At 40.2% G+C, this 24,237-nt stretch overlaps 1 protein-coding gene across 2 annotated transcripts; it reads left to right on the plus strand.

The window, feature by feature from the left end:
• Window positions 1-206: 206 nt before the first annotated feature.
• On the plus strand, window positions 207-22,700 carry wdr35 (WD repeat domain 35). Of its 2 annotated transcripts, XM_085391235.1 has the most exons (28): window positions 207-551; window positions 643-760; window positions 1,949-2,020; window positions 2,140-2,232; window positions 3,859-3,987; window positions 4,084-4,217; window positions 4,604-4,769; window positions 4,870-5,012; window positions 6,155-6,280; window positions 6,470-6,655; window positions 8,190-8,225; window positions 8,335-8,395; window positions 8,915-9,059; window positions 9,434-9,503; window positions 9,780-9,833; window positions 10,257-10,366; window positions 10,488-10,707; window positions 10,808-10,888; window positions 11,397-11,533; window positions 11,741-11,944; window positions 12,099-12,245; window positions 13,218-13,350; window positions 16,576-16,686; window positions 17,730-17,894; window positions 18,750-18,890; window positions 19,086-19,242; window positions 21,510-21,750; window positions 22,316-22,700. In XM_085391235.1, the coding sequence occupies exons 1-28, from the start codon at window positions 528-530 to the stop codon at window positions 22,464-22,466; spliced, it is 3,555 nt and encodes a 1,184-aa protein (XP_085247361.1). In that variant the 5' UTR covers window positions 207-527; the 3' UTR covers window positions 22,467-22,700. The 2 variants fall into 2 exon arrangements, with proteins under 2 accessions (XP_085247361.1, XP_085247362.1); XM_085391236.1 differs by lacking the exon at window positions 8,190-8,225.
• The last annotated feature ends 1,537 nt before the right edge of the window (window positions 22,701-24,237 follow it).

Consider the following 24,237-nt stretch of genomic DNA (forward strand, 5'->3'; position numbering starts at 1 on the left):
AGTCTATGATCAGGAAATGTTATATTTTTGTCTTTTAATATGTAATAACTTAAATATTTAAATGTATTTGAATAATCTTTTGGGCACATGAGAAAATACATTACCAAACATGACTGGAAGCGCTGTCCAATGCCTTTCGCCTCAGCTAATAAAAAAACTACAACTACCAGGGAGCACCGAGTCTCCCAGTTTCCGATTTACCGTTACCACGGGAGACCGAGGGAAGCTACAGGCTCTGAGCACCCAAGGCAGCCACCATTAGCTACGAAACATCGATTTTGAACTGTTTTCCAATATATTTGCTGATTTAACGTACTTTATCTGCAGGGAATCTTTAAATTTGTGAGTCATGATTTTATGAACGTCTCTAGCTGACGGTAACAGTTTACCATTGGCCACTTAACACTAGCCGCTAACTAGCTAAGTCAGCAATCTATGCTAAAGTAATCGTCACATTCACCAAATGCTGGAGCCTGGAAATTTCAATGTGCCTGTTATTTGTGTAATGTAACATTATCGCCACAACCATGTTTATATACCTCAGCAAAAAGGTAAGTTCGCAGTTATCTGACACAGCTCACTGGCCACAAGTACGCCAGGAGGACGTAGTGTTGGGTAACAGTTATCTCCCGTGTCTTGTAGATCGCTATTCCCAATAATATCCATCTAAAATGTGTGTCTTGGAACAAAGATCAAGGCTTCATCGCTTGCGGAGGAGACGATGGTCTTCTGAGAGTACTGAAGCTGGAGACTCAGACAGGTAAGATAGTTAAAAAGGTGCACGACTAACAGAGGCATGCACACAGAAGGATTTCCTGCACCTCAGAGAAACCCTTTGATGGTTAGAGAAAGTAAACAATGATTTGCGTTAACGTTAACAACTATAAACACGTGCAACTAGGATGACCAGGTGTCCTCTTTTTTTAATGTGCGACTGCAAGGTAATTAATGTAAGATTATCCTCCAAAACTAAAAATTTAAACAGCATCCCACCTTTTGATTGGCTTTACAGGGTCTCAGTAAAACATGGCACACTCAAAGGAGCTTTAATCATCTTTCTTTTCCATCTTTAGTGTTCCATTCATCCTTCATCAGTTTGTCTTGACCATGTCTACGTGACTAAATTGACTAATTGATGCTGCCGTCTAATTGGTTGATGATATGTTTATGTTAAATGATAGTTGAATAGGTTTACCTAATGGGTGTACCTAAGAGCTATTTTGCATAAACAACCTGCTTGTCACTGGTAGCATTACAGTATATTGATGTCACATTGTCGCAATGACGAATAACACCCCATACATTCAGCTGTGTGCATTTGTTACAGTCCAAGTTGTTATGTAATGCAAATGTGATTCGGATTTAAGGTATTTTGAAATGCTCTTAAAGCGTCTTGGAAATCGTTTTACACTTTCATAATACTGTTGGCTCAGCTCTTGTGCTGCTATGTTCAGTCAACCTGCTGTTGTTAGTTAGGGCCACTGTTTCTTAATGTTTGAGAAAATGTGTGAAATGATTGATGAAATTAGTGTTTTTTTTGTCTGCTGCATTTTATAAGCCCTTTTATTAAATTATGTTTTATTTTTCTTTATTAATTTATACATTTGGACATTTATTGCATAATATTGTGATTTTATTATCCAATTCAGGGTCAGTTGGTGTACCTACACCAACTTTCACAGGGCAAGAGACTAGGTATATCCTAAACAGGTTGCAAGTAAAAAAAAAAAAAAGAGAAAAAACAAACAAAATTTGATCAGTTTCAGCATCTTATGTCTTATTGTCTTTGTAGATCTTTTTGCATGATTTTTAAATCATTACTTTCATATTTACTTGTCCAAACCTATTTTGGGAAACATGATTGTATATTTGCTAACCATTATAAACACCTCTGGAACTACAGTTACTTGGTGATGATCTGATCTCTTTTACCGTCCTTTGTAAACAGATGATGCTAAACTTAAAGGTCTTGCTGCACCCAGTAATCTTTCAATGAACCAGACTTTAGAGGGACACAGTGGTGAGTTATTTTGTATTAAGTATTTTTTGGCCAGTTTTAGTTATAGGATATTAGTATTCACAATTCTAAAATGAGACATCAGAAAATGATCTAATATTCAATAACTGCCTCCCATGCAGGTGCAGTGCAAGTGGTCACGTGGAATGAACAGCATGAAAAGCTGACGACCAGTGATCAGAATGGACTCATCATTGTGTGGATGCTTTATAGAGGTGATTATTCCATCCAGCTTGTACTGCTGCTCCTGGTGCAGCAGTATAAGCAGAGACACCCAGACCTCCCTTTCCCTGACCACATGCTAAAGCTCTTCCAGGAGAAGACTCAGGCGTTCCCAAGCTAGCCAAGTGTTGATTCTGTTCATGTTGATGTAGCGTCTTCAGTAGGAGAAACGTTTTATCACTCATCTAAGTGACTTCTTCAGTCTCAGCTGGCTGCAGGTTTCACCAGGCTTGTAAACAGTACATTTGCATTATGAAACTAGCACCACTGACATACAAAGGACTGTGAGGTCCGTTTCTTGATCATTAATATGCAAATTGTCATGACCGTTCATGAACTACTGATCAATGGCAATTGATCAGTGGCCATGAGTACCATTCACAGAGAGTTGGGTAGTACCTTCGATTAAAGCATTGTAAGATGGTGAAAGACGCACCCTCAGGGCCTCCCATCAATTCAGAAATGGTCTTTCCCTTTTTATGTAAATGGTCTCCTTGACTACCCGCTCAAACCAGCGTTCCTCCCTGTCCAGGATGTGTACATCCTCATCATTGTCCTGGCCTGAGGAGTTAGCTCGTCTGTGTTGTGCCATCCACTTAGCCAGAGATTGTCTGGCTTCCCCGATGTTTAAATCATGACAATCCTCCTGGGACTTTACAGCGCACACTGAATTACTCTGTTTGTGCCGGGGAACCCGATCTTTGGGGTGGACCAGTTTTTGGCACAGCATGTTTTGGGCTTTGACAGCCACAGAGACACGGTGTTTAGAGAAAACGTGTCTCAGCTGTTCCGATACTCCAGACACATAAGAGATCACTAAAGGTTTTCGATTGGGCAGCAGTTGTCTTTTTTCTCTCCTGGATTGCTCGGAGCTTTCTTTAGGTTCCTTCCCAGCTTTGACAAATATCCAGCTGGGATAAGCACATTTACTCAGGGCCCTCTTGATATGATGTTCTTCTGCTTCTCTGGCCGCTGTATCTGTGTTGTAGTGTCCTGATGACACCCAGTTTGTGCTCCAGTGGATGATGAGAGTAAAACTTTAAATACTGATCCGTATGCGTTGAAAGTTGATCTCACAGCCCACATCCTGCCAGTGTCTTCCAGGTTACTTCCTTCAGAATCCCACAAGCTCGCCAAGCTTCATAGGGCTCCTTCCACAATCTGGTTCACACTTGGTTTCGAACTCATACAGTAGCTCAGGTTCCTTCCTCATCAGATAGGTGAGATTTAATGTCCTTATAAGCAGTTTTAGTAATTGGGGAGCGAGCCATTAGAGCCTCTGACCCTGACATTGACCTTGGGTGTGACCCAGTCGACATGGCATCAGATACCTATGCCCCCTCTTATGGGTGGTGGATCCACAGGAGAATGAGGTCGTCCTTCTTTTGCGCTGAGCCAAGCCCAAGTTGTCAGGCAGTCACGCTCAATTACATACTTTCACTCTGTGTCTGGGTACAGCGTGACCCAATGGTAACCACATGCCGGACAGAGTAAGTATGTCCTTAGTTCTTTTCTTTATTAGCATTATTTGATCATTACTGCATGCAGGCAAAATACAGAAACAGGTAAAAAAAAAACAAAAAAACATGTCTTTAACATTTTTTTTTTGGTCTATTAAGGTGCATGGTATGAAGAGATGATCAACAACAGGAACAAGTCAGTAGTGAGGAGCATGAGCTGGAATGCAGATGGTCAAAAGATCTGTATTGTGTATGAAGATGGGGCTGTCATCGTTGGATCTGTAGATGGTAAACTGCTGCTTACTTAACAAAAATAATATTTGTGGAATTTTCTGAGTATGTAAATATGAATATATCCTTTATTATATATCCTCATCTCTTAAGGAAATCGGATTTGGGGTAAGGAGCTAAAGGGAAGCCAGCTTGCTCATGTGGCATGGTCGCCGGACAGCAAGATACTCCTCTTCGGCATGGCAAATGGTGAAGTACACATCTATGACAATCAAGGAAACTTCATAGTAAGTTTGTAAGCTTAAAAACAGTTAATTCTGTATGCTACTAGAATAGCTTTGCATGATTCAGAGTTGAACATAATGCTGTTTTTTCTTATAGTTATAGTTCCTTATAGTTGAGCAAGTTAATGAATTGTCATAAACTCTAGTTTTCTAGCTACCTTAATTGTTTCCATCCCCATCTCCGCCTCTATTCCACTGTGATAAAGTATGACAGAAACTAGCATGACCATAAATAAACATGAAAACCAGCTGAGACTCGATATAAAACAAGTGCATATAAAAGTATTAAATAATGCAACTATAATATTTATTTTTTTTATTTTACTTCACTGTGACTCAAGCAGAGGAAGGATATATGCTAACTCTTATTGACTCGTGTTGGCTTTCAGATGAAAATGACCATCAGCTGTCTTGTCAATGTGACTGGAGCTGTCAGTATAGCAGGTATCCACTGGTATGCAGGAAGCGGGGGTTACGTCGAGCCGGACTGTCCATGTCTCGCCATCTGTTTTGACAATGGAAGGTGTCAGATCATGCGTTATGAAAGCGATGAAAGTAAGCCACAAAAACAAATTTTAATTTCAAATTTCGTCACTCGTGTTAAATTAAACCTTTTTACAGTTCTTTTTTTGGTGCTCATACCCCTTTTCTTCAGACCCAGTGTGCATTGATACTCTGATGAATGTGGTCAGTATCCAGTGGAACCACTGTGGCAGTGTGCTGGCAGTGGCCGGTTCCCTTCGAGGTGCAATGGAGAAAGAGTTCAATGTGGTGCAGTTCTACACTCCGTTTGGAGAGGTGAGCATTATGGCTTTGATATAAGATGGGATTTTGCTGTTCTATATACCATCTGGTACTGTCATTTGGATCCAGGTTAAGCATGCATGGGGAGCTGATATTGTTGGAAATCTTGGCTCAAAGTTCACTGATCAGAGGAGCCTGATTTTTGACTTACATAATTTTATCTAGACTTTCAACACATTTTGTACTGCTTAGTACAATAATCAGTAATCCTCAGTAATCTACGAAAGGGCAACAATATCAGCATGATCTCAGTACTGAGGAGAGTCTGTACCATAGAACGGATTTAATCGATAAAGAAGATTTTACTCTGCAGCAACAAGCAAACAAACCCACTACACCAAATTAGTTTGTCTTCAACCATCTCTCCTACAAATGCACACTTTTTTCTTTTAAGCTAGCTTTGTGTAGGGGACCGATGGGTCATTTCAAGAAAATAAGTTTATAGTTGAAACACTGAAACTTAAAAAACCTGAAAAAGATGAAAAACCACTCTTATTCATATACAAAAATGGGCATTTCATATTCCACAGGTCTGATGAAAGAGTCAGTTTATAAAGATAACAGTCTTCCTGCAAGTCTCTAGACAGTGGAATTAGAACAGCAATTTTCTTTTTATTGTTGTTGTTGTTTTTTGTTTTGTTTTGTTTGTTTTCACTTGCTTGTCAGCAATGCAAACCAAGCTCTGGATATAGATGTACAGGGACGATTCCAGGGAAGCAGTAGTGCAGTCTATTAGTCAGTCCCAGTGGGTGTTGGACTCCACCCACAAGTACAAGCCAGCAAGAGCTTGAGAGATGGATCGGTGCAGCATCAGTATTGTGGATGTGGATGCTGTATCAGTCTGTTTTGGTGAGGAGAGTTAAAATGTACTTCTGCTGTCACCTTTGACCACTGTTGGTAGTTACTAAAGAATAAAGTCTGGATATCTTTGAAATAAGTGTCAGAAAATGGATAGACAGTGTTCTTAAAGACAGCCAAACACTGTCTTTTAACTTTGTGCACATTTTGGACTGAAACCATTGTGATTACTGAGAAGAACTCTTTGGATGTTTGTACTTCACAGGTTTGGTTAGTTGAAGTGATATTAAAAAGTTGTGTGACATTTTTTTCGTTAATGATCTTCTTTGTCTGTGCAGCATCTTAGAACTCTCAAAGTGCCTGGGAAGCAGATGTCAGGAGTTGCCTGGGAGGGAGGAGGGCTGCGCATTGCCCTGGCTGTGGAGTCCTTTATCTACTTTGCCAACATTAGACCAGATTATAAGGTGCATGCCAACACATGTGATTCATGAAAAATGTCTTTTGCCCTGGTGAACATGATGGTAAATCTCTAGGTTTATCATTGTTTGGAAGGTTTAATCTGCTTTGATAGCTAAAACAGTAGAGCTAAGCAGTCTATGATCATATGTCTGGGTTTAGCTGTATCTATCCATCCTTTTTCTGTCTTGTAACAGTGGGGCTACTGCTGCAGCACGGTGGTGTACGCCTACACAAAGCCAGAACGCCAAGAGTACTGCGTGGTATTCTGGGACACTAAAAACAATGAGAAGTTTGTCAAGTATGTCAAAAGCTTGATGTCCATCACCACCTCTGGGGACTTCTGCATCCTGGCTAGCAAGGCAGATGACACCCAGCCTCAGGTATGAGCGCCTATAGATTACATGACCTTAAAGTGATAGTAGAAGCAACCAAAATACTGACAGATCTCTGCTGTTTTCAAACACTACAGACTACTTTAATACACAAATTACTACTCTGTATGACTTTAAAGGTACTTTTTGTAATTACCCTCTGCAGAATTTTACTGAAAAATTTGCCACCAGGGGGAAGCCATTTACAAGTGGGTGTGTTCTGCTCTCTGATGTGTGCTACAGTGTAACTTTTGATATTATGTTTTAGCTTCTCACCAGGCGTTGCCTCTTCCTTGGCCACCACTGCAAATAAGAATATGTTAAATAAAGGTTCCACAGACTTACAGTGCTAGTCTTCTACTGGTGCTATTTGGAAAATAGAGCACTAATTTAACTAGTTTTTCTCTTCAACACAGCATGCACATTTTGGAAGTAAAGTCATAGATCTATGACTTTACTATATGATATTATTTCTTTAAATTGTGCTGATAATTTTTATTTTTGTTATTTTTGAAAGTTTAAAAATAATTCTTAAACACAAGAATTTACAAAAAGTATCTTTAAGGTTCATACTGAAGGGCTGGGCGATATGGACCAAAATTAGATGGATGGTTGGATAGCGAGAAAGAGAGACAGAGACAGAGAGGGTTTATTTAGATGGCTTTACATTCCATCAGACCGACTTAGAGACACGGGGGAAACAAATGCTAACAAATTAGCTAACTATAAGAGCTGCAAAACAAAGAGTTAATTTATACCCAGAGTTAAGTTATTTTAACAAAATTAAAAATGACATAAGAAAAATTTTAACAAAAACTTAAATATAACTAAACAGCATAAATCATTTTTACACTACACATTCCACATTGCATTCCCTATAAGGAATACTGAATGAGTTAAAGTAAATTAAGTTCTGAACATAGACAGGTTAACATTAAGTTAACTTCTCTAATAGAACTCATGTAGATTCAATAAATGTCAGATGTAATGAGAATGTATGAAAACAAAAATTTTCTTTTGTTACTTTGTTATTTCTGTTTTTATTTATTAATTGTTGTTTTTAAGTTTTTATGCAGTGTAACTAAGATAAAGATAATTAAAATGTGTTGTGTAGAGTATTGGTGCATAAAGTTACCAACTTTATAGTCTGCAAATGTGGCCAGGGTTTAAACATGAATAAGGCACATGCCATTTTCTGAGTGATAAAAATGATTGTTTTTAATTCCTTGGCTTTGAAGAGTAATTTCCTTCTCAGTGTGCTCCAACTGCAAAACCTTGTTTGCTAAAATTTTAAGTTATTATTTGTTGTTGGACCAGAACTTCAGGTTCTGAGAGTTGGATACAAGCACTGGTGATTCTTTACATTGCTATGAAATTATGTTGCTATATCTTTTAAAAATCAATATATCGCCCAGCCATAGTTGTAGAGTTAGAGAAATCCAGCAACAGAGGTAATAAAAACAGTGGATTTGGACTAGTGTGAGGATCACAAATGTTTCTCTGCTGTTTTGCCTCCTGTTTTTTCTAATCCGTCGCCACACAGGAGGATGCTGAGGTAGAATCTGCGAGTCATGGGAGGGTAATGTACAATTTAAAAGCTCACACCCCCAAAAAAGAGGACAATTTGTTATGACATAAAGTTTTAAATTGACCTGCAGGATAATGTCACTCCATTTTGTGTTTTTCAGTATGTCCTGATTTTGTTCAACTCCATCGGGACACCACTTGACTCAAAATACATAGACATCGGTGAGTTTCATATGATGAGAAATACTTGTGGTGCAGCATTGGTATGATTAAGGCCACTGTTTGTCTTTAAGTCAGTGTGAGAGATCACACCACATTCATAGAGACATAGCTTACATCCTACCTCCAGCCACCCAGCTTCCTTTAGCACTGAACACTGGCTGCCTTTTGTTGCTCAGTGGGCTTTGCATATCCCAACTTGATAAACAGCGTTAAATGAAGTGTGTGTCAAACAGTAGGTCTGGAGACTGTTTGAGAATTTCTCCACAAAATTTAATTTGCAGAAAATGTTCAAGGTGTGCTGTGAGATTACTGCTGTCACCCACAATAACCTTGAGCATCTGTATGAAATGAGGGTCCTCTCAAGGGCACAGCATGCTTTTACATATTGAGACCCTGATGTTTTAACCACGGAGAAGCTTTGATCTTTTCAGAGCTGGCACTGTTAGATTCACACAGTCCCATGCTGTTATATATTTTAATCTTCTCCCTCATGTGATGCTCACTTTTTTATTTCTTCAGATCCAATGTTTGTTACCATGACTAAAACCCACGTTATCGCTGCATCCAAAGAAGCTTTCTACATGTGGCAGTATAGAGTGGCAAAAAAACTGACTGCCCTGGAGATCAACCAAGTGACAAGAACAAAGAAGGAGGGAAGGGAAAGGTGAGCTCACATGTTGCAAACTGGTCACGGGGACTGGACGGGTATAGAACAAAGCCAGGTATTAGCCAGAGAGTAAATCATGGAAAGATACGGGAAGGCCAGGTCACCACAGTGTTAGAATCTGTGAGCCAGTGGATGAAACCACAGGTTTACTGTCTCACTGTTGCTGTGTGAGACTTGATAATGACGGTGCAATAAAAAGGCTTCATTCATGTGAGTTTCCAGACCAGCGGCTTGGTGTGAACTAATGTTCTGCCAGATCTATCCTAACACCTGGATTACAAGTCACGTCAGGTGAACTAGAAGCTGTTTGCCTGTCTGGCTGTCTGTCTCTGTGGCTCCTTCTCATGTGTTCTGACTTCCTGCACCTCCAGGGTCTATCACATCGACAGCACTCCATCTGGAGCTAGTGACACCAGCCCAGATTTCACAAAGGCCTTCACAGTAAGAACGTTGTGTATCTCCTGTCTTACATTTCAATAAAGTGACACTTCTTCTGTTCTAAACTTAACACTTATTATCTGATTACATTCAAATTAAACACTCTTATCTCTGAACTCTCAAGTGTTTCTGTTAATGCAATTAAAATATACAGATATATGGCTTTAAAAGTACTTATTTAACTACTGACTGGTGAGAAAAGGATATTTTTTATAATTTAAAGTAAGATGGATTATTGTGATTCTCACGTTGTGTATGTGCACTTTTGTTTTATTTCAGGCAACTCGAGATCCCATCTGTTGCATTACAGCTACAGATAAGACCCTGATTGTGGTATGTACAAACCTGAATTTATAAAAGATGCACATGAACAAAAATACAGACCGCAGAAACTTAACAACCTCACACCCCCAAATACAGCTGATTAAAGCTGTAACTATTGCATGTGAATTGTGTGCCTCCTTTCTCTCTGTCTTGTGCTCAGCCTCCCCAAGTAAAGTCTGAATGTGAAAACATTTCTTCATAGTTAAACAAATATTAACCAGAGTTTTCTTCAGTCTGAGAGGCTGGTCTGTGACATGATTAAGCTAGCTATAACTGGAGTTGATTCATATGAATATGTTGTTTTATATGTTTTTTTATATAATTTGTATATGTGAATATTCATGTTTTCTTTGCTTGCTGTATCCACGTCAGTCTGGCAATGAACCATATAATGGAATCAAGAGTAAAATAACTGTGTGTACGTCTTCACAGGGTCGTGAGTCTGGCACCCTCCACAGATACAGTCTCCCAAATGTTGTTCTCGTCCAGAAGTACACTTTGAACAACAGAGCCCATTATCTCTCCCTAAACTGCAACTCAAGGTAAGTGTTGGTGTTTTATGGTGTTACAGGTTAGCACCAGTAACAGGTGTGCTTTACTGAGTAATTTTAGGTTGTATTTTTGAGTCTAATGTCGTCGTGTATAATGCTTATTTTTCTTCAGTCGTCTGGCCATAATCGACATCGCGGGTATTATGACTCTGTTGGATCTGGAAGTTCACACTTCCACAGATAATGGGACTGGAAACCAGCCATCCACAGGAGATCCATCTAAGTTTGAGCGCAAAGATGTTTGGGACATGAAGTGGGCAAATGATAACCCTGATCTGTTTGCTATGATGGAGAAGACCAGGATGTATGTATTTAGAAACTTAGACCCAGAGGTGAGTCCTTAAGTAGTATGCCTGATGTACAGCTCCAACTTAGACTGCACTAACATTAATGTTATTCTTAGTGAGGGTAATTTGTTTATTTAAAAAACAGGAACCCATCCAAACATCTGGATACATCTGCAACTTTGAAGATCTGGAAATCAAATCTGTCCTACTTGATGAAATCATGAAGGTAAATGTCTGAAACAAGTTGCATGAAGCCCAAATATAATATGTAATGCAGTCATATTTATTTTTAACTATGTTTACACAAGTATGTCTGTTTTTGAAAGACTATAAGATGTTAAGGGTGAATATGTAGGCATTTTATTTGGAAAGTTCAGTGCTAGCTAGCTAATCTTGACTCAGCTCAGCCGACTCGGACAGGTCGGTTTTAACACGTATCCACATCATTCAGCTGCTTTTCCAGCGAGTTCCTCATCCTGCACTCAGTCTACAGTTCAATCGCCCTGCATAGGAGCTGTGACAGTAGTTTTCACTTGCTCTGCAAACTGCACAGACCATTACTCTTAACTGCTACAGGTTCTGGTCAGACTGACCAACAGCAGTTTGACACTGTGACCTTGGCAATCACCTAAATTATTGACTATGCCATGGCCCCAGCGACTGAAATTTCAAAATAAAATATTTGACACTGCTATTCTTAAATTATCATTTAAATAAGGAATATTCCATTACAGGATCCAGAGAGACCAAACAAAGACAACCTCATCAACTTTGAAATCCGCTCCCTGAGAGACAGTCGGGCACTGATTGAAAAAGTGGGCATTGAAGAAGCTTCGCAGTTCATTGAAGACAATCCTCATCCAAGACTTTGGTAATTAAAAAACTTTCCACCTCTGTTCTTAATTCAATATTGTTTTTTTAAATATATATATGTAGTAATCAAGTCTTTATTTTATCCTTTTCATTCTTTCAGTGTTCTGCTACAATTTCCTTTTGCAGTGATTAAATTTTCTTTGCATGTTTTGGTGCTACATTATTTCTGTAAGCCAAAGAGCACTCTCCTTTCTAAATCTGCCAGGCGTCTGCTTGCTGAGGCAGCCCTCCAGAAACTGGACCTTAAGACGGCTGAGCAGGCTTTTGTCCGTTGCAAAGACTATCAGGGCATTGAGTTTGTCAAGCGCCTGGGAAACTTGCAGAGCGAGCCAATGAAGCAGGCTGAAGTGGCGGCTTACTTTAGCAGGTTTGAGGAAGCTGAACGCATGTACCTGGATATGGATCGCAGGTACAGTGGCTTTTTCTGGTATCCCAAAAAAATCTCCCTACTACCTCCCATTTAAATTTCCTGTAGTGAAGTGAATTATTAATGTTGCTCCAGTACATATTTCTTCCCCCATCCTGTGAAATATGGTGCAAAATGACCATGTCTGTCACTGCAGGGATCTCGCTATCAGTCTCAGAATCAAGCTTGGAGACTGGTTCAAAGTGTTGGCCCTGCTCAAAAGTGGTTCTGGGGACAGTGATGATGCTCTGCTTGAACAAGCCAACAATGCCATTGGAGACTACTATGCTGACAGACAGAAGTGGTATTGAAGTTTTATTCACCCCTTTTTTCTGAGGTTGTTGATTCTCTCTTACAATCTAATCTTCAAGTGTTACTGGTTTCATTTTTTCATTTTTTAAACTTTATGATACATGCCCACAGAATCTGTCATTTTCATCCTTCATCCTTTATAGTCTATCAAATCAGATCTGCAGTGCATTCATTTGTGCGGATGGGATGAGGTGGCCAGTTCTCAGTTGAATAAAGTTGAACTTCAGGCTACTTTATGCAAACTAGAGGTGTCCTGTGTAACCGAGTGCCTCTGGATACCTGCAGACAACTTTTAACACATATGCAACCACTTCATGTTAATAATGAAGTGGCTGCTAAGATGTTATGTTAGGCCTTTTCAATCTGATCCTGAGCAGAATGTAATTGAGGAAGACATTACTCGAAATAAAAATGGAGACAATCATGGAGGCAACGAGATGAGAGGGTCTGCGTCGACTGCTCCTGTATGCCAGCCATGAGGAGAGGTGTATATCTGGTCATCAGTTGTTAGACCTCAAATTGTGGCTCTGACCTCTGTTGTTTGTGATTATTCATTTTAGAGATTATGTGCTCCTGTCATACAGTCATCAGATGTGTCTGTCAGTCTGAACAGCTGGCTCAGTCTCACTCGGAGAACACTGGATTTAAGAGCTGACTGAACTGGCATGTAGTGACTATTGTTTCACTTTCAGATTGATTGTCAGCTGATTGTTTACTGCTGTGCAGGAGACTGTCTAATATTTTCACATCTTTTATATTTCGTAAACCATTTTTAACTCGTTATCCAAGTACACTCCTTGTTGGAGAAAATTGTTGGGAAAACATTTGATTTAATCTGAAGCACTCGAACTCTTGGTTGGCAAAATGGATCAGCTGGATTGGGAGAGAAGTGCAGAGAACAGCCGCAGCTTTTTTTCCCCCTTTTTAAAAAAAAAAAAAACTTTAAATATGATTTCTTTTCAAGGGTCAGTGCTGTGCAGTACTATATTAAGGGTCGTAACCAGGAGAGACTCGCCGAATGCTACTACATGCTAGAGGACTACGATGGCCTTGAACGTTTGACCGCCGCTCTGCCAGAGAATCATAAGCTGTTACAGGTGAATCAGATGCTCTTGGATCAAATATATATATATATATATTAGGGGTGCAACGATACTCGTATCGATATTGAACCGTTCGATACAGTGCTTTCGGTTCGGTACCCATATGTATCGAACAATACAAAATAAATTTTTAAATTGTTTTATCAACTTTCTTTCTGACGATGCTGTCTGTGCTGAGCCCTCAGTGGATCTGCGCTCGACAGTGCAGCCTAGGCGGAGTAGTGGAACGCAGATTCACTGAGCGCAGGGCAAGCTAGCGAGACAGAAGTTAAGCTCTCCTTGCAACATGGCAAATTGAACCTCCCCCCCCCCCCCTCATTCAGATCTGGCGTTTGGAACTATTTTGGTTTTCATGTGAGGTATGACCCTGAAGGTAAGCGTCATGGACTAAAGTAAAACAGTATGTTGGATGTGCCACGCAAAGCTCAATTACATGGGTGGGAGCTAGTGTGTTAGCGCAGTTAGCTCATTAACGTGTTGGCCGTCCAGCCCCATGCGGGCCATCTGTGGTAGCTCGTTAACGGAGATTTGCCAACGTCATTTCAAAGAGATTTACGCTGACAGCACTAGTGGGAACACAACAAATATGACTGCACATTTACACCGACATCATCCTAGTGCAAAGACAAGTGGAAGCAGACAAAAACAACAAGCACGCATGCTACAAACTTTACCCGAGTTATTTAGACAGCCGTTAGCACATGATTCTTCTTATGGGGACCTGATATGTTTAATATGCTGCTGAGAATATAGCCCAGAAGAAGCATATAGTATAGCTTTTATTTTGGAAAGAGCCATTTCTCTGTAATAAACTCTCTTTTCCAAAGATGAGTGATTCCTCAATCAGATACAGGGCTCACAAAATCGCCTGCCCGACGTCCCGGGGCTAGCGATTCTTCCAGTCGGGCTACCAAAATCTATCTCTGCCCTGCCCGTCGGGCTATCGTAGGAAGGAAAAATATATGTCAATGCTTTTGCATTCTTTCGGAAATGTAGCTGGGTAATTATGTCATTGGCATCGGTGAGCCACTGCCAATATGTGACATATTGAAATCGCGTTTGAATTTGCGCTTGTTTTTTGCTTTCACTTTGCAATTGCGCGAACTGTGTATTGGTGAGTGATGATAATTTGTGCACCAATTCCTCTGACATCGTCTTATCAATCGTTAGCTTACTATGCAAACATGACAAGTGAAATCTCCTGCAGCAAGCTTAAACATGTGAGAGGTTGATCGCGCAGAGAATCGCTGAGCGTTATGTGAGTGCGTGTGTAAAAGCAGCAGGATATATATTGTAGCGGGTCAGGGCTGTTCGGGGTTCTGTTTGTACAGTTATGTTTTGTTTATGTTGCCATAGTGACGGGTGACGCCCTCTCGCTGCGACGGTGTGTCCTTCCGGGGTCAGAGGGCGCCCTGTGTGGTGTTGTTGTTGTTGTTGCTGTGCGTGCTGTTGCCGCGCTGAGCAGTTAGCTAGCGGCAGTGTTCTTCTGCAGATGTCAATAAACGGCTGTGCTCCCTGGCTAGCTCACGGGAAGCAAGACCAAACGATACCTCAGTCTCCTCCTTGTCTGAGCTCGCCACATTGGTGTCAGAAGTGGGATGATGGTGGCACCCCATGTTCTGACCCGAGTGACTTTTCCCCCCTCCGGTCGTGACCGGCCGGTGCGCCAAAAGAAGGCACTTGGACATTTGCAGGACTTTGTGTGGGGTAATGGGGTCGTCGGGGACGACTGACCCCTTAGGTGGGGGCTATGTAGCGGGTCAGGGCTGTTCGGGGTTCTGTTTGTACAGTTATGTTTTGTTTATGTTGCCATAGTGACGGGTGACGCCCTCTCGCTGCGACGGAGTGTCCTTCCGGGGTCAGAGGGCGCCCTGTGTGCTGTTGTTGTTGCTGCTGTGCTGTTGCCGCGCTGAGCAGTTAGCTAGCGGCAGTGTTCTTCTGCAGATGTCAATAAACGGCTGTGCTCCCTGGCTAGCTCACGGGAAGCAAGACCAAACGATACCTCCGTCTCCTCCTTGTCTGAGCTCGCCACATTGGTGTCAGAAGTGGGATGATGATGGCACCCCATGTTCTGACCCGAGTGAATTTCCCCCCCTCCGGTCGTGACCGGCCGGTGCGCCAAAAGAAGGCACTTGGACATTTGCAGGACTTTGTGTGGGGTAATGGGGTCGTCGGGGACGACTGACCCCTTAGGTGGGGGCTATGTAGCGGGTCAGGGCTGTTCGGGGTTCTGTTTGTACAGTTATGTTTTGTTTATGTTGCCATAGTGACGGGTGACGCCCTCTCGCTGCGACGGTGTGTCCTTCCGGGGTCAGAGGGCGCCCTGTGTGTTGTTGTTGTTGTTGCTTTGCTGTTGCCGCGCTGAGCAGTTAGCTAGCGGCAGTGTTCTTCTGCAGATGTCAATAAACGGCTGTGCTCCCTGGCTAGCTCACGGGAAGCAAGACCAAACGACACCTCCGTCTCCTCCTTGTCTGAGCTCGCCACAATATTTTAGTTCTGCTGAGCCAAGTAAGACAGGTCAGGGTGAAGAAGTGACAGCCAAAGAAAAGCTTACCACAAAACGGAAAAGTTATGACAAATCAGACTATAAGGCAAAAAGAAAGTGCAGCTTTATGGTTTCATGGACAAAAGAATTTCTGTGGCTGCAATATGACAAGTGAAATAACCAGGGCTGCACATAAGTGGTCCGCAGGTGCGCATTCGCTGTCAAAATAAAAAACGGGCACAAGATAAGAAGTTGCAACACGTGTTTACATGCATAAGATTTTCAGGAGGAGGACAGACATTTGTTTAGAACTCTTAAAGATGTCGAAGAAGCAAGCTCCTTTAAGCAATTACTGTGATGTTCCTCCACCTCCAAAGTAATGTCAGAAGGAGTCCGAACCACAAAAGAAGCATGTATTCTCGGAAAAGTAGTTGCAGGAGGTGAGCTGGCTTCAAACAAATGATGAACGCAGAGAGATGTGGTGCGGAATGTGCCGTGAAAATTTAATAAATGAAAAATTAAAAAGGCATGAACATTTTTTTTTGTATCGAAAAAATATCGAACCGTGACACCAAAGTATCGAACCGAACCGAACAGTGAATTTTGTGTATTGTTGCACCCCTAATATATATATATATAGATAGATAGATAGATATGTACAGTGCCAGTTTCTTTAAATATGTTACCTTAAATCACAATCACTCTTCAACATCTTTTCTATATTTATGCTGTAGGAGATCGGTCAGATGTTTGCTACAGTTGGCATGTGCGAACAGGCTGTGAACGCCTACCTGAAGTGCAACCAGCCCAAAGCTGCCGTCGATACGTGTGTCCATCTGAACCAGGTGAGAGGTGGAAAGAAAAACTCTGGCGCCACAATTTCTGAGCAACGCTGAGTGATTTACAGTCAGTGAGCCTCCTGCTGTCCTCCCACTCCCAACCTATGCCTGAGTGATATTTAGCTCCGGGGTGTGAATGCTTATCTCAAAGTCACTGGACTCTTCCAGTGTAAATGTTGGCCCAGGAAAATAGGAACGACACCTGAAAAACCAAGGATGGAGCTGTCTTACAGGTAGATTTAGTTTAAAGGATGTTAAATCTGTGCTTTATTGGCGGTCTCCTCTTCTAAAAGAATATGTCATTAGGAGCCCCAGCTTCCTTCCTTAAGGGCGGTTTCTCCTGCTGTGTTAATACTGCACATTTGACAAAAAAACAGGCAAGCTGTCAGCTACTTTGCCTGTAACCATCTTGTTGTCTTAGATCCCAGATCTCTGAAAAACAGTGTTTGTGCCTAAATTGTCCAGATCTGCTCTCCAAACCCGTCACGACACACTGCTGTTGCTTTTGTGACGAGATAATTAAGAACAGCAGTGTTACATCCGAGTAATGCCCATTGGATTCGGGATATTAATTGCAGTTCTAACATGGATTCATGTTAAAAACTGTGATTTCTCATAATAATTATAGAAATACATTATTTTTAAATGACCATTTTCTCTCGAAAGTTTTTTATTTTATGGTTTAATCATAAATTTACAAAAACAAAAAACTTTTGCCCATGAGAGATTCAGTTCTGATCATTCTTTTTGTGACAGATTCTATAGGTATACATACTGAAAATCTCAGCACTTCCCAGAAATAATAGCTTATTGTAATCTCCCTGCTGGGAGGCATTGTACACAGAGGGACAACACAGAGAGACAAACAACCAATAGTCATTTTCACACTTACAGGCAATTTGGAAACACTAATTTACTTATCTTGATGAACATGAACAACGTTTGACAGTAGTAGGAAGTACCTGGAGGAAGCTCGCACCCACATGAAAAAGATGATAAAAAGACATATTTACTTTTTTTTTTATTTGTATTGAATGTTTTTCCTGCAGTGGAACAAAGCAGTGGAACTTGCCAGGACACACAATATGAAGGAGATTAAATCTCTCCTTTCAAAATATGCGTCACATCTTTTGGAGAAAAATAAAACTCTGGAAGCAGTGGAGCTGTATCGAAAAGCTCACCATTTTCTTGATGCAGCCAAACTCATGTTTAAGGTAAGTCAACATTCTTTTTCATGTAAACCAGCTTTATAGATTAATTTTAAACACATATATAATTTTTATTTTGCTGTATGTTTTCATTAGTCAAGTTAGGTCCTACATTTAATATGGACTTAAATTAGAAAGTCCTTAAAAAGTTAAATGTACCATGCCTTTACTCACACTTTGCCTCAAGTTTGCCAAAGTGTATTAACTCTTTACGCCTTGAAAGCCTACTAGGAGCATCCCTTAACGATATTTCCTGAATGGTTCCTGTCATATTTCAGGCTTTTTTTATAAAACAAAATGACTGGGTTTGCATGAGATGTCAGTGAGGGTGGTCTCTGCTTGTGCAGCTACGTTTGGGGGAAAAAAAGAGAAACTAAAGGTCGTCAGATCACGTTTTTATTGAGGTCATCAAATATTATCTTTTTGGGAAAAGAGTTAACAAATAAAGATTCTGGTTTGTTCCATGAAAGATTAGTCAGTGCTTTGCAAATTATGTTGACACAGAACAAATCACATCGGGAAGATAGGCCTGGTATAAACTTGAAATAAAGCAAATAAATAATACTTGTTGATGTAATACATTTGCAAAAGTTCTGAAAACATGTTTTCACTTTGTCACTTTACGCAACTGAGTGTAGGTTGCTGAGAAAGAAAAATACGCCTCTGTCAGTGCGCCCCAGGGTGGCTGTGGCTACAATGTAGCTTGCCATCACCAGTGTGTGTGTGTGTGTGTGTGAATGGGTGGATGACTGGATATGTAAAGCGCTTTGGGGTCCTTAGGGACTAGTAAAGCGCTATATAAATACAGGCCATTTACCATTTACCATTTTACATTTGTGAAAGTGTGGCTTATGTTTGCAGATAGCAGATGAGGAGGCAAAGAAAAGGACACGACCTCTGAGGGTGAAGAAGCTCTACGTGCTGGCAGCACATCTAGTGGAAAATTACCACAAGCAGGTGAAGACGTCACAGCAGAGCAAAGGCAAAGGAAAGAAGACGGAGGTAAACCATGTACACACGTACTATTCCAAATCTTTCCAGTGCATTAGACATTTTTCTGCTGTAACTGTTTGAATAAATTATTTGTGATGTGTTTCAGAGAAAAGAGTCATTCTTGTGCTTATGTGGAAAGACGTCATCTGTTTATGTACAGAGGTTTGTGTTCATATCATTGTGTGTATCTTTGTCTGTAATTAGGCAACGCATGCACTTGCTAGCCTGCTGGAGGAAGATGCAACATCTGCAGACAATCGCATTGTGGACAATGCCTGGCGAGGAGCGGAGGCATATCACTTCTTCCTGCTCGCTCAGAGGCAGCTGTACGATGGCTACTTGGAGAATGCCATGCGCACAGGTGCCAAATCACTCCTGTAGTACTTATTATATTACTTACATTATATAATCATACTTTATATTCTAATATATACACATTGATTTACCTTTTTTGTTTTTCTCTCTAAAATGTGAGAATTTTCTGCTTCTCTTTTTAAAAAACTGATGCAAATGAACTTGGTTTTGTACTTTAAGTCGAATACAAAATACCAACAAGAAACCTTTCTGCTGTTCTGTTTCTGCTGCTTTAATCTGCTGAATTCTTAAACTGTACGAAATTGAGAGACAGTGAAAATATTTTTTTTTTGACTACACGAGCATTTTTGCATGTTTTGTACTGTTCTTTGTGTCTTTTAAACAGTGTGTTAGGGCTGAGCAATTAACCAAATGTCTATTTTATCATTTCCATATGCTCCAGCGGTGTGATGAAAAAATCACTGTGATAAATTTTTCCCATTTTCCCTTTCAGCTTTTTTCTTTACAGCTCATTTCCTTTACCTCTGTTGGATTTTTTTTGGACCAGCAGTGTGGCCCAAAATTACTGTAGTTATTATTTGCTTATTTAATAATGGTCATAATTGAGAAACTCTCTCATTTAGTGTAACATATTTCAAGACTGCTTATTAGGCTAAAATGTTGCCCTGTTAATCTAAATCTCATTATAGCCAATGGGGCGTTGCCAGGAGATTCCCAGTTGGCATGAGGAACAGCCATCAAAAGCAGCAATATTATAAAAACAGGAATGAGTTTACAAAACTCACCTTCTCTCTGTCACCCTTACCTATAGACCTTTATGCTCTCGCCACAGTGTCCCTAAAGGTGCACAAAGGCTTGCCCTTCTCTCTCTAAGCAAGACATGGAGTGTCTACAGTGCGTGCTTCTCTACAAATAAGTTTGGACAAGTCATCAGGTGTAATGGATTGTCAAAGTTCGTTCCTGTTTCTTTCATTTAAGGAATATTTCTAAATTACGACATATGGTCTCCTTAGCTGAACTGGAAAAAATTGTCCATGCATTTGTGTCATCGCGTTTAGATTATTGTAATTCCCCGTTTACCAGCTTGGATAAATCATCTCTTTCTCGCCTCCAAGCTATACAAAACGCAGCAGCCAGACTACTAACTCGCTCTAGCAAGCGAGCTCACATCACTCCTATTTTATGTTCTTTACATTGGCTCCCAATAGATTTTAGAATTCGTTTTAAAATTATTGTTTTAACGTACAGAGCACTAAATGGCCAAGCCCCAGATTATTTATCCAAGCTTCTCACAAAATACACTACTGCTCGCCGTCTCCGCTCACAGACTCAGTTTGTTGGTTGCTCCCAGAACACGTCTGAAGACGAAAGGGGACAGAGCCTTTCAGTCTGTGGCACCAAGGCTGTGGAACAGTCTACCTCTACAACTATGTTTGGTTGACTCTGTGGAATCCTTTAAAAAACAGTTAAAAACTTTACTGTTTAAACAAGCTTTCTGTTGACCAATGCTTTTTACATTTTTATATTTTTAATTTACATTTAAACTCTATATTGTGTATATTGTGCATTTTGCTATTTATCGCACTGTTTATTTTAATCTCTGTGTGCAGCGCTTTGTGACTACCTGTCTATGAAAAGCGCTTAATAAATAAACTTTACTTACTTACTTAAAGGAAAGGTGTAAGCAACAGGGAGAAAGTAAGGAAAGAGATGCAGCTGAAAAATAAGTGCCAGCTAACATGGATTTTTCACAAACGTGCATAGCAAAGGGCAGATGGTGGAGAGACTGAAGGAAGAACTCTTCAGTCATAAGCACAAGTTAAAAATGGGTTGTTGCTTTTTCTTTTTTTTATATTGCTGTGGCATATGTTCAATTTCATGTGTTTATGTCGTTTTTCGATTCTCTTTTGAAACACTGTCGTTTGTGAGAAGCAAATCATTTTCCTGGTCACGTCTGCTGGCCTTTCATAGATCTTGACATGGAGCTGAATGGTCGTATGTCTACAGTGTAAACATTCTTTGCATAGATAAGCATATTTTTACCAGATATGCAAAAAGTTCTTTTGGTTAACCGTAATCCTTCTTCTAAATTTAACATTAATCATCAGCTGCAGTGAAGCCACTTAGCCTCGATTTATGAAGGAACGATCGCAGATTAGTGCCTTGGGAAATGATCAATTTTATTTTTTCATTTACATATCTTTTGGTCTTTGGCGGTTTTGTAATTTCACTTGTCCTATACTCAGCATAAGCCTGACTTTTCACTATTTATTATTAATTGATTTTGTTGGTTTTTTGTTTTGTTTTTTTAAGCTCTTCACCTGCGTGAGTATGAGGACGTGATCCCTCCTGTGGACATCTATTCTCTGCTTGCTGTCTGCTCTGCAGCCAACCGCGCCTTTGGCACCTGCTCACAGGCCTTTATTAAGCTGGAATCCCTGGAGAGTCTTGATCCTGAACAGCGGCAGGCCTATGAGGATCTGGCCTTGGAGATCTTTACAAAGCACAGCCCAAAGGACAGTCGCATGATCGAGTGGAACGCATCATCAGAGGGGTGAGATTTATCACTAATTAACTTCAAACTCTATCATCAAACTGAGAGCAGCGTCATCTCCCAAAGTTGTGAAAATTATGTCTAGATGTAAACTTTTTTTATTTTATTTTACTGTTATGTTGATTTTGGCGATGATAGTTGAAAGACATGGTGGAGTATAAAGTTTGTAGCTGGTTAGTTGATTAGCAAGCTTCATCTCTAAGCAGTGCAGTGCAATGAACAGATACAGTTACCTTGTAATTACTGCAAAGTAACCAACAAGGGAAGTCTGTGAGGACTAGTGGTCATTAGAGAAACTGCAGCTATTAGCCCCAAATGTTGTGTTGTGATTCATCTCCTTAGGTTTATGAAATAAACTAAATCTAGAACTACAAAACGAGAAAACAGCCACGACTCAAAACCAGAACCGAAGTTAAACACATTTAAAATGGAGCACCGAAAGCAGGAATCAGTGGCCTAAACTTCTGGTCTTTCCTTTGTAGCCCTTTTACTGGTGCATTGTTTTGATGACAGTATGACCTGAAGCAGCTTTCTGTCTTTTGTTTTTTTCTCCTTATTTTGTCAGGATGGAGGAAAGATTTCGCACTTGCATCGTAACTGGTCTGCCTGTCCAGGAGTACAGTTGTTGGATTTGCAGTGTGTGCAAACACTGTGCTCATGATCAAGAAATCAGCAAATATAACTGCTGCCCGCTGTGCCACACTCCTATACTGTAAAAGGAGAACAAAAGATGAGAAAATATAAGTTATTTTCATAGAAAAAAGAGAAATGTTAAATCATTTTAACTACTTTCAGGCTTAAAGTTTAAAGTTAAAGTTCCTGAACAGGCAGCTACAGAGGAGCTACCAAAACAAGATTCACCCTAATCTTTGACTTTTACTATAAGCAGTGTAAAATACTTTGGTTCTTTGTATCTATTTTCACGTAAATAAATAATTCTGTTAATAAAACAGCTTAAACTGTTTCTTTGTTCAACCGGGAGGAGACGCCAATGCTGAACCATGTTGAAGATCTCTTCAACATGGTTCAGCATTGGCGGAGACGCCAATTGAGTTAAGTTAAGCCCACTCTCTTAGCTGGGCCGGTGTCTTCACAGGAGAGCAGGAGAAGGTGGCCGGGGAATGGGAAGTGTGGGCATCTCCTGTGTTAAACTGCTGACTTCATGACCTGGAAGAGCTGGAAAAGAGAGAGACAAGGTTAGCACCAAGACCTTTTAAAGAAGACATTTCTAACATAAATTGGAGCAGAAAACGTGCAAAGTGGTGCAAAAAAAAAGTCACCAGAATGCAAGAAATGAAGTGTCTCAGTACTCCTCAAGACTAAGTGCATCCAGCCACATGAAATCTCTCTTTGTGTGGTCGCCAGGGCACAGCTTCTGTTATCCATTTTATTTTTAGTACATGGAAGAAGGACGAAATTTTCGAGGTCTGTAATTTCACATAAAAAGAAAAACTACAGAGCAAGAGGAGAGGGATCAATTTTTAAGAAATAAAACTCAAAATGTGTGAGTTTAGGCTCAGATGTTAAAACAAAAATATACAAGAATAAACGATGAAATTTTGGGGTTTCATTGCACAAGGCTGGTTCAATCTCCTCAGCCTGCACATGTCTGTGGCTGTATATTGAATATATGGAGGTTATAATTTCCTTCATATAGCCTTTAATTTGATTACATTTCTTTCTGATTTCTTGAATATGTATGACTTCATAATAGTAGAAAATTTTATGTTTTTCTCTGATTATCGTTTTTACTAATTTTGACTTTAAACTCATAAGCTTTGAGGGTATTTTTGTCATAATTTTACGGCTTTGTCATGAATATTACCCCTTCTCAAGATGTCATTATATCGTTATTTATTTCTGTATTTTATTAATAATGTTTGTAATGCAGCATTAGAAAATTTAGAAGCTTTTGAACTTTAAAAAAAAAAATCCACATTAATGATGTGACATGCCTCCATCACTGTTGACTGTAGGCAGACTAGTTCTTTTGTTTCATATCTTATTCTGCCCCCTGCTGGTAGGAAACTGCATCAGTGAGCTGTGTAGGTAATTACACTATATTGCCACAAGTATTTGTTCATCTGGCTTCACGTGCATATGAACTTGAGTGACATGTCATTCTTAATCCATATTATTGAATATGATGTCGGCCGGCCCACCCACCCTTTGCAGCTAAAACACCATCAGCTCTTCTGGGTATTTTGGGATACACAATACTGATGGGTTCACTTGCAGAAGTTAAGACATTTTTATTACACTGAGAAATATAAAGGTGCTAACTAGTGCAAAAAATTGTGATGCTATAAAAGAATGATTTTCATTTCAAAATAAATAAAATAGCCGTGACAGACTGGCGGCCTGACCAGGCTGTACCCTGCCTCTCGCTCTGTTGCAGCTGGGAAGACTCCAGTAAGTAAAGCTGCCTTTTGTCTGTTTTGGGAATGTTTTCTTTGTAGCACATGCCTAAGCCAAGCTGTATTTTGC

This window comes from Rhamphochromis longiceps, linkage group LG19 (assembly GCF_057381845.1).
Source record: "Rhamphochromis longiceps isolate RC_006_pf linkage group LG19, R_longiceps_female_GT1.1, whole genome shotgun sequence".
NCBI lineage: Eukaryota > Metazoa > Chordata > Actinopteri > Cichliformes > Cichlidae > Rhamphochromis > Rhamphochromis longiceps.